This window comes from Teleopsis dalmanni, chromosome 2 (assembly GCF_002237135.1).
Source record: "Teleopsis dalmanni isolate 2A chromosome 2, ASM223713v2, whole genome shotgun sequence".
Taxonomy (NCBI): domain Eukaryota; kingdom Metazoa; phylum Arthropoda; class Insecta; order Diptera; family Diopsidae; genus Teleopsis; species Teleopsis dalmanni.
The window spans coordinates 51574311-51585637 of NC_051847.1; the positions used below are offsets into that span (position 1 = coordinate 51574311).

Below are 11327 nucleotides of genomic sequence, written 5' to 3' on the forward strand. Positions count from 1 at the left end.
CGCGCGTGTTTTTTTTCATATACAAAATGGGCACCTATATAATAGTATATTATATTATATATTTTTAAATAACAACATATTGTAATACATTTTTACTTAATAATAATTATTTTGTTAATATAGTTTCTTGAAAAATAAAGACATGTAGGAACAGAGAGGTTCAATGAACTATTACATCAGATCAACTACACTTAACTGTATTTATCAGTATTTATTGCTAATAATAAACAATTTGCAATGTTCTTGATCTACCTCCCTGATTAAAATATATTCATTATATGAATATTGGTCAAATCTATTGTATTTTTGATTATATCTCTTACAAAACCCAAAAATTACGAATTAGACATTACATACTTTACCAGGATTTAACTACAGAGCCATGATGTCCCGAAGTAGTGTAAACAAGGTTAAGAATGAGAGCTCCACATTAGAAAAATGTATAATACCATCGTGGCAAAAGTAATGATGGTTAAACCTAAGAACTCGAATTGCCCACAGAAGCCCTCTCCAAGAAGGTGTGACTGCTTGATATCTGACTCTACAGATATGCACCTCAATTAATATATGTAGTATAAAACAGAAAATTTTAAAAAAAAGGATATAATTAGTGAACAAAATTTTTAATCCCTATTTCAGTAGAAACATAAAACGTCTCCTAGGATCTACATTTTGAACATTACGCTATTTGCGAAAAAATTGTTTTGGATATTAATGTAGAACTAATTTCCATTTATTATTTATTATATATATATGTATATACCAGCTGAAAGTATTATAACAGAGTTTATACCTTCAGCTTAAGTTTTCTTCATTATTCTCTAAACTGTTACTTAAAGTCCCTTCACATAAGTCCAGGCATCTTATACTGTTATAACTATTTGTTAACAATCTATAGTCATATTTGTTTTGAATGCAGTGTTGGTTAGTTGGAATTTCTGCTTAAAAAGTCGATCGTTTCATTATAGACAATTACAGAAGAGCATATTGTCATGGTTGTTCTATTATTATTGATTCCATGCTTGGTTTCAATTTGCACAACAGAATCTTGTTTGAGTACTTCGTGTAAGACCTATCCAGTATATATTTATTGATTACACACAATGGGAGACAACGATAATGTATGCAATGATTAAAATTCTATCGAATTGATAACTTGACTGAATTATTTCTTTATTTGCTTGAAGCAAATAAAGCAATAAATACATTGGTGGATATAAAAATTTTGATGATACTCGTATATTCCCATTTCTAAAACATTACACAAATAAAAGATTTTTTTTCTATTTTTTTTTTATAGAATACTAGTAGATGACCCGGCGAACTCTGTTCCGCCTTAAAGGCAATAAATAAGCAGTTTTTTTTTAATTGGAAAAAATACAAAAAAAAAAAAAATACCTACATTAATCATTCATAATTTATTTGTGTATTTTAGTACACATCGCAAATTATCTATTTGTTGACCTCTGTTGTTCGCTCGACCTTCAGTCCTTAAATTTGCAGTATTTCGTATTCTTCTTGCATTACGGCTTTGTCGGGAAAGATTCGATCGTTATATTTCTATCTGTTAAATTTTAATAAAATATTTTCTTATATCAAAAATTTGATAATTTCAAAACCTACTTTGTCGTGAACGGGATAAACAGGTATCCTATGTCCTTCTCCTGGCCTTAAACTACCTCCCTGGCAGGGAGCTAAATCGGTTCAGCCTATATCCTTCTCCTGGCCTTAAACTACCTCCCTGCCAATTTTCAGCTAAATCGGTTCAGCCGTTCTTGAGTTATAAGTGGTGTAACAATAACACATCTTTCTTTTATATATATAGAAGATTATTAACACAGTATAATTAATAAGAATATATATTAGTTTAGTATAATAACATTTTTTACATAGAAAATAATTGGTTAATGGCGTTACATTCTAAAAATAAAAAAATTTTTTTAATAAATATTAACTTTTAATTCTATAATATGACACATTTTAAAATTTAATAAAAGGGAGATCAGATAAATTTGCTATTGCAATTCCTAAACTCGTTGAGAATATTACAACAATGCAATTCTAACAATTAAGCTTTTTCACATGTTTTAAATTAAATAACTAAAGAAATTAAAATATTGTATATTGTATGTAAATTATTATTATAAATGTGTTCTGATTAAGGTAAACAACTAATGACTTACTAGGTGCTCCATCTATTTTATTAAAAAACTGGTGCTTTGAGTTAGTAAGATTATTAATAAATAAAAATATTTGTTTACATAATTTTTATAATAATTTATATAATTTTTATAAAGATGTTTCAAAAAGTAGTGAATTACATACAACAAAAATTATAAATTTTTATATATAATATTGATATAATATATAAAAATATGTTATGGAAATGGAAAGTACTGTTAAGTGCTTAAAAACTCGATTTATTAAATCTAAAAGATAGAGCTAGATCAGGTATGTAGCCAAAATGAACCACTGAAGACACAATCAAGAATTATGAACGTATGTTTATATAACACAAAAAAAAAAGAATTTGACAACGATAAAGGCAATTTAAAGGCTTCGAGACTTATTTAGAAGAAACTTAGTATCTGCAAGTAAAAATCTTATATGGTATGATAGCTTATAATGATTTACAATAATGCTGTGAAATATTGATTTTTTTTTTAATAAAAAAATACATATTTATGCATATGTAATACAGATACCATTTTTATTTTGTGATATTTGATGCAATGTACATATAATTACTTGATTGAAGCAAGCAGAATAAAGCTAACTCATTATTTAGATATTAACAGTTAAAAAGAAATAAATTATTAAATTTTACTCCACAATTATTTTAAGATTTATAAACGCTTTGTAAGAAATTTTTATCCTAGTTCCTATTATTTTTAATTGAGTTATTAAGATATCTAATATACCTATAACTTAATGGATTGCAAATAAATGGTTGTACGGAATGTTATTTTTGGTTCTCTTTGAATATTATTTTCGCAAATGTCATTAGCCGCTGTACAGTAGTTTCAGTACTGTCATTTGATTAGCAGCAGTGAGAATTTCGTAAACAGAACCAAATATATATTAATTACAACTGAAATTATTAAGTTTATTTAATTAATAAGTGCATATTGTTATCACTTCAACTTTTTTTAGCTTTTGTTAATTAAAATCTAGGTGCATACATTTTCAAATTGGTAAATTTATTAAAAATGTTCTGGACTGAATACAGATTTCATTGATTTTATTATATTTATCAAAACAGCTGATGGCTTCGGCATCAAGTAGCAGTGCGCGCCATCTATTTAACGATAGCAAACAACGTTTATGCGACCGTGTTGGTGTAAATGTTAATAATTTGGGGTCTGTAGCACGTCAAATTGTGCGGGGCTCGAAATCAAATGAGGTGATTTGAATTTAAAGAATTTGCATTTACGTTTTTATATAAATATTGTATATATTTTATTTAGATTTTGGGACAGACTATAAAGAATTTTACACAAGTCGACATTGTTTCGGATTATAGTAGTCAAAATTTAAATAAAATGGAATTGATTTTAAAACACGTCAACTACCAACATGATACCATACTGGATAGCATCAATCATTTAGATTTTGTAATGGAACAAGTAACGTCTATGGAAAGATGATTAGAAGAGAACAGAAGTAATAGATTGTAAAAAAGAAATGGTACATTTGCTTTGGTGATCCACAAATTGTTTTATATAAAGATTTACATTCTAATTACTTTTGTTTAAGAAGCTCTAAACCATTTGGAAAATATTTATATCATTTTCAGAATATGATTGGCGTATAATACCTAGTTAAGATATGTTTTTCAGTTTGGATAATACAAGCTCATTTAATTGGGCTATTTCTTAAAAGAAGTATCGAAGAGCTTTCATCTGGAAGTGCTCTTGATTGTAAAAAAGCATTTATAAAGAAATACTCTTAACAATATCTTGCACATTGGCTTTCAGTTATAAATTTAAATTCAAAATTGTCGATTTACTGACTATTAACCAGCCACTAGTATTTTATCTGTAGTCTTTTTTACCTCTTATATTAAAATGTATTTTATTTAAATTAAATTTAAAAAACTTCTAACCTATATATGTTAAGTATGATTAATTTTTTTGTATTGAATATTAAATAAGCATATTAGTTTTTTATCTTAATAATATAATATAATAGCAAAAAATTTTAACTAAATTTTTATTGCAATTAAATATATTTATAAAATATATATATATGCTGTATAATTTATGCTACAAATGCTTAATAAAAATTTTTATTTTTCCACTTTTTCTAAATTAACTTATAAGCTGACTTTTTTCTGTTCGTTTAGAGTCGATTGAAGCATGAAAGATCTATCTCAATTAAATTTAAATTCCTATTATATTCTCTTTATAAGTACTTCAGATAAATTAGGTGTTAGCATCTCGACTACCGAACCATAACAGTGTTTTTCAGGTAGAAGTTATTACTATTCGCTTAGTAGTAAAATAGGTCCTATGCAACAAGATCTCCGATATAAATATCGTAATCTTTACGGACAGCAAAGTCGCTAACTAATCACTGGTGAGCACTACTACAACATATTTAACAGTTCCAGATTCCCGGCTTTCTCGTAGCATAGCTAGACGTGTAACTGTCCAGCTCACATGGAGCAACTCGAGCAACTGTAGGGCAAACAATCTTGTCAAGATATTCATTTTTCTTATATTGGTATTCCACTTGCAATGGCTACATATTGCATTAAACAAAAATATATTTGTAAAGCTAAAAAACATGGTGAAAAAAACATATTAACCTAATCAAAACCGGGAAACTTATTAGTCAGCTAATTCAACTAAAGGGTGATCTGCTCAACACTACGGCATCAGTGCTACCAGTACGATTTTGATTTTGCAGATATTTTGATTTGTGAACAGACATTAACAAAATCAGCTAGTTATTTAAAATCAGGTTTTTAATTACATTATATACCTCACTTCTCCAGATATTGAGGCCGAGATTGAAAGTTGTAAACATTTTGTAATATATTTTACTTTTAACATTAGATTGTGTAACATTAAAGCCCGATATCTTGGAGTTTAGTTTACAATATATGTTATATATTAATATATATAGAAAAAGTTTCTCAAAAATAGTTGCCCCACCTTAAATCCGTTTTCAAATGGCCCTATTAGAAATTCCAAGGAATTTCGGCCAGCACTAATTGAAGTTACGTGTTTAGCATAACTTCCCCTTGATAAAGAGCGACACCCATCCAACCTCTGTTTATCTTTAGGTCGCAGCACCCGGTGGGAATACGCAACTTCACTCAGAATGAAAGTAAAATGCAACCATTCTTCCCGCGCAAGTTTGGGTATTAACAACAGAGACCATGATACTGCCAACCTCAATTGGTAAAGACAGCTGCCGAAGCTGCGGGCATTTGAACCCTGTAGTACCTTACAATCATTCACACTTGATCAATTGTAAAAAGAAAATTAAAGTCCTTTACACTGCCTATGTTATACCTACAGTTTGCTTTATTAACTAATTTTTATACTTAGAAATTGTCTCTCTGCGTTCTCAAAACTAAACTATCATTATTTGTATGTAATACATATTTTTGGATGGGAAAGAACATACAAGGTAAAGTGTCTGATAGAAACTGCTCCGGCTACAAAGGTATTTGATTCGGTACCAGCAGGTGGAAAACGTGGTAGAGGACGTCCGCATCTTCCGTGGAAGGACCAGGTGACCAACGATTTGGGGACTTTCGGTACTGCCAACTGGAGTCAGAAAGCAACTAATCGGACTGTCTGACGGAGGCTACTCGAAGCGGCGAAGGACGACTCACGTCTGTAATGGCCACCTAAATAAGTAAGTATGTAATATATATTTGTGAGAATTTAAATAAATAAATAAATTGTGAGAATACAAAGTATGAATTTCATAATTTATTTATATTTATGTATTTCTAAAATATTGATCTGCTTTTTCAATGTTCCTATATACTTCAGATTATTTTAATAAAAAACAACATTTTTAATAAGTTTTATAAAACAATTAACACAGTTTGATTTTTAATCGTTGTTCTTATATTATTAATTATATATAAAAAATTTTGTGCAATTTGATCGCTTTTTTGATCATGTTAAAAAATAAATTAATCACTGTAACGAATTCTTTTGATCTTGATCGTTTACTTATGTCATACATGTTACGGAAACAATTTTATTACCGGAATTATTTGAAAAAAAATATTAATAACTAATCAATCTGCTTTGTTCGATAAGTATTTTTTGAACTGGGAACCGCAGTGATTGTTAATATTAAATTACACAAAATTATTTTTAATAAACTTTTTGAATTAGAAGTATTTTGCATCAGAAAAAAAGGCGTTGTTAAAATAACTTGAAATTTTCGTGATTATTGAGATGTATTTTTAATTGATTTCATATGGTAAATCGATATAAGCTTTTAAGTACTAAAAAAAATGTAATTGAAAAAAAATTATTATTATAACCATTTATATATAGATTTATGCTATTAATTTTTTATTAAACTATTTTAAAATAAGACAATACTTGAAACAGCGTTGTATGGGCAGCCAAATTTCAAAAAAATAACTAAATTTTTGTTCTTATCTTTTCTTTTCTATTCGAAGTCTTCTAAATATTAAAAATAGTTTTTTTCTCGTCATAAGAGGCGCAGCTTTCTATAAAAATAATTAACTTTAAGACACTTTTATGTTAAGGGCCTTTTTTAAGAAAAATTGTCGAATGGAAGATTTAACTATAAATTGGAATCATTCAATTTAATTACTAATGAGTTATACCTATATAGAGATAACATGATCCTTTAGTTTAGATTTGTTCCGTTAGTAATGATATTTTACATTGAGTGGATAATCGATTAAACTCGTAAAAATAATGGACAGTAAAAACGCCTTACTTTATAAAGTGAGCCGTTTACCTCAATTCATATGTTTGTCCTGGTATCTCTTTGGGATACAGACACTACAACTTTCCTGAAACCCTTGATTGATAATGTTGAAGTTGTTAGAACGAACTTCTCTTTCGCAATGGCTGTGACCAAGAGGTTAACACGGATTGATTACCTTACTTTTCACTAAGTTATTTTGGAAGAATCTTGCTATTTGTAAGAGTATTCAAACCTTACACTAATATGCAAAAACAGAAGTTATCTTCTGACTAACGGCAGTTACCACCGGCTTTTGGCCTATTGAAACACATACAGCCAAAATGGAAAGCCATCATTGAATACTCATTGACACAACTGAAATCAGCCGGAAAAAAAATTCATTTTATATTTCTTCTAAATATGCCTCGCTTTTTGACAGCAGTAACTCTCAGTAAACTATTCTAATTATGAGTAAAATTCAGAATAAAAACTAAATTTTAGAGTTTAGAAGAAAGAACTTCCATATTTTAAGTATTACTTTTCAAAATTTTGTCAACTCAATGTTGCTATTAACATTAGGCCAGAATTTTTTGAGTTCAGTAAATTTTGTGTATATATTTTTCAGTATTCTCATTTAAAGGTAGTAAGTTAAAATTTTTTAAAATATGGGTTAGCAGTGGTTACGCAGTGGACGCAGATCGAAATTACAAGAGTGTGGCTTGAAATGCCAACAGAAAAGAGACCCTCCTCGAAGTAATGCGAAAGCGATTCCGAGGGAGAATAGGTCTCGTCGAATAGGGGATGTTTTAGTCTGTATATTACGTATTAATGTTAGGGAGTCGGACACACCATTCCGAAGACCATTCCAACCTCCTCACAATAAAAAAAAAAAATTATGACTCAGCTACAACTGAAATGATTTAGTAATTTTTGTTCCATCAATATATCTTAAGTCCAAAATTACACCAAAACACTGTAAAGGTCTATGAGTTTACTTGACTTGAATGGGTTTGCTTTCCTCACATGAAGTATTTGACATACCTCGACCTTATTTAAGCTTTTTTGTATTTGACTGGAAGTAATTATCATACGGGTATCATTAACGGATGTTACAATTAAGACATTTATGGACGTATACAAATTAGTTCTATAAATGCTGCAAAAAACTGACTCTAGTTAAATGATGGTATGAATTTTGTATACATCGGATATTTCTTCGTTTACTCAAAACAACAAAGTGGGTGGTGGTCGTTTAAATATGAATATTGGACAAAATATATACATAAGTCAATAATACGATGAGCACATTTACTACTGGGTTGTTGTTGTAACAATAATGTAAGGCGCCATTCATGATGATTTAAGTGAGCAGATGATAGGCTTGTCTATTTACAAGTTCATCAGATAATCGCGGCCAGTAACGGAAGCTGTATCAATGAATAATTGAATGCGCACTCTTCGTACGTTTAGCACCCCGAAGAAAAGAGTACAACAATCTATGACTATAATTATTTTTTATTTTTATGTGGTTTCATTTTGCTTTTCTAATGGCAAAACAAATGAAATATATTTAATTATTTAATAATATATTTAAATTAATCAGACGAAATTCTTGTATGTGTTGTTTACTGGTTTTCATTATTGTATTGTTTTTGATTGAGAAGTCGTGAAATACCAGTTTTGATTGAAAAAAATTGACAATTTATTTTGCACAAGCAACGCCGAAACATTTAGTCAAGTTTCAGTTAAGCAGAAGACCTCGACAGATAAACAACTTCAGAAAGTGAGACCAATAAATATTATTTAGGAATTTATTACGAAAATGAAAACACAAATTGTATTGGTGAGTAGCGAATTGAGTAGTTAGCCAAGCTAGTAGCTCGCAAAAATAATATACGATTTTGTAAATAATGTGTTGCTTTTGGTTGGTTAAAAGGTATTCGCTGTTTTGTGCGCATGCGCACGTGCTGATGTGGCGCATGTGCTTCATGACGCTACCACAACACCACAACCAGGGCCACCAAATCCATATATTTTCAGTTACCAGGCTGGACGTGCACCAGGTCATGTAGATCGTCAACATACTGAAGTTTCGGATGGCACTGGTGTGGTACGTGGTGCGTTTTCATATGTGGATCCAAAGAATCAATTACGTACCGTACAGTATGTTGCCGATGAAAATGGTTTCCATCCACAATTAAGTCATGAACTGGAAGATAGTGAATCAGTGAAATTAGCAAAGCAAAAACATTTCGCTTTATATAATAAAATTGCACAAGAACATGCAAATGAGTTGCATCATCAAGCCGTAAGTATCTACACGTATAAGTAAACAGTTACACAACTTAAGTAATGAAGCTAACAAAATCTAGCAAAATCTGTAAAAGAAACGACAAAGAAGTTTAAAAACATCTAAGCTTTATTGTATACATTTTTATTGGGAAATTTTTACAATGTTTATATCGTTGTTCACTTTCTTATATATTTTTTTTCTTTTGCTATAGGCCGCTGTTGCTGGCCCCCAAGATAGCGAAGCCGTTGTCCGCGCTACAAATAAGCACTTGAGTTTATTTGAACGTATTGCAGCAGAACACGCTGCAATTGGAGCACAACATGAGGCAGAACGAAAGGCATTGGAAGCAGCTGGTGCATACGACCAAACAGAAGATGGTCAATACCATCCATGAAGCTTTTTGATGTGAAATCATTGATATTGATATGATATTTTTACGTATAAATACAAATAAATGACTTGAAAATAAAATGACAACATTTCATTTTATTGTAGTTTCCCAATTTTTAGTACATTTGCAGCAATTTTTTTTTTGTAAGTCAGCATTTAAGATTTAGTAAAAGCCCTGTAAGTTTGAAGCAATGAAGTAGCCATCTTGAGCCTTAAATAATTTCAATTTATTATATTTATAACTGTCACACCAATTAAAATAAATATTAAGCTCCAGATAAATTATAAATACTTATTTAACAAAATCACAATATTGCTTTAACACTTAGATTTAACAACTGAATATTTTGTGGTTAAACATGATTTGACTCAATACGTATATTACGTTGTTCTGGCATTTCTTTTCCTCTTTCAACTGATTACATAGTCTTCATATTTACTTAATGAAGTGCCTGTTGTTCTATTGTTTTAGTCTTGATCTAGTATTTAATTTGCTACTTTTAACTAATTTTTGTTTTAAACGAAGTACTTTTTGATCTACTTCTTTGTTTTAACTTCAATGAGTTTTGCTCACATAGTTTTAATATATTCTAAAAGAGTTTTTATATTATCTGTTGTTCTATCGTTTCATTTCTAATGAGTCTTGCTTGTAGAGTTTTGATCCCTATGCAGTTAAAATTTGCTGAGCTTTCGTAGTCTATAAACAAAGTTTGTTCTCTCATTAGGTTTGTAAATTGTTTGCCGGATTTCCTCAATTTCTTAACGTTCATTACGTTGTTCTTAATTTCCATTTTGGCTTATATATGTTATTGATTGATGCAAAATTACTTGTAGTGAATTCAAAAAGTGTTTTTTCTTTTTTGAGTAACATTTTAATGTTGCCAATCCCATTTTAAATATATATATATGTTTATCTTCTTTTTTAGTGCAATATGAGATGGACCACTGCTTTGTAATTATCTTTCTTTCAGGGCAATTTCTATTTTTTTTTCTACAAAAAAAAGATTGTGTTAGCAAAAAGATTGTGTCAACAAGTGTTCTTATTATAATCACTTAACCTTCTTGTAATCTGAGATTTGATATAAACGAGGATTTTTTTGTATTTTAATATTCTTCCTATCACAGCCTTGTAGTGAATTCGAAATGACTCATCTTCATGTTGTTTAGGTCCACATGCTTCTCATAGGATCTTACAATATACTCATATTTATAACCATCATTATAACCATATAACCATTTTTTAGTTTTTTGTCAATGTAATAAGTATACAATATGAAACCTTCATCTTGTGTGAAGAAAATTGTATCGGCATACCTAAGCGTAGTGAAAATATTTGCTTAATATAGGTTACCCAACATAAATTCATGATGAAAAGGGTGTTCTCGGAAAATACGCACGATTTTTAATCTAGTTTTGTTGGGTATACGTAAAGAAAACATACAAAAACCTGATTTATATTTTTTTTCTAATAATTCTTGTAAAGAATTGAAATTTAGTGAAACATTTTTGCAATTTAAGAAAAACATAATATTTAGTTAACCATGCTTAGTAATAGAACAAAACAAAAACAGGTCTATTTGTTTGTAAGAATATAGCAAAAGAACAACATAAAATAATAACTATTTTCAATGACAATTCAGGAAATTGTTGTTTTGATACCTGTCAGGTTTATATATGCAAATACACATATTTGTAAAACACGTAAATTCAAAATTAAAGCGTTGAAATA

The 11327-nt window shown here is 29.3% G+C and overlaps 3 protein-coding genes across 5 annotated transcripts in view; 2 read left to right on the top strand and 1 right to left on the bottom strand.

The window, feature by feature from the left end:
- Nucleotides 1–4046, top strand: part of LOC119682442 — a 29751-nt gene extending 25705 nt beyond the window's left edge. Inside the window, exons 1-4 of one of the 3 annotated variants that reach the window (XM_038095890.1) lie at nt 3177–3194; nt 3263–3403; nt 3468–3687; nt 3797–4046. In XM_038095890.1, coding sequence (XP_037951818.1) covers nt 3266–3403; nt 3468–3647 — 318 coding nt within the window. In that variant the 5' untranslated portion in view covers nt 3177–3194; nt 3263–3265 and the 3' untranslated portion in view covers nt 3648–3687; nt 3797–4046. Of the gene's footprint in view, nt 1–3176; nt 3195–3262; nt 3404–3467; nt 3770–3796 lie in introns of those variants that run through there. The other 2 variants (XM_038095888.1, XM_038095889.1) reach the window with 2 other exon arrangements.
- The window catches only part of LOC119682433 (SAM50-like protein CG7639), a 246151-nt gene that overhangs the window by 124582 nt on the left and 110242 nt on the right, over nt 1–11327 (bottom strand). The window lies entirely within an intron of this gene.
- On the top strand, nt 8621–9682 carry LOC119682439. Its single transcript, XM_038095884.1, has 3 exons — nt 8621–8758; nt 8852–9223; nt 9420–9682. Exons 1-3 carry the CDS (start codon nt 8738–8740, stop codon nt 9600–9602), a joined length of 576 nt encoding a protein of 191 aa, XP_037951812.1. The 5' UTR covers nt 8621–8737; the 3' UTR covers nt 9603–9682.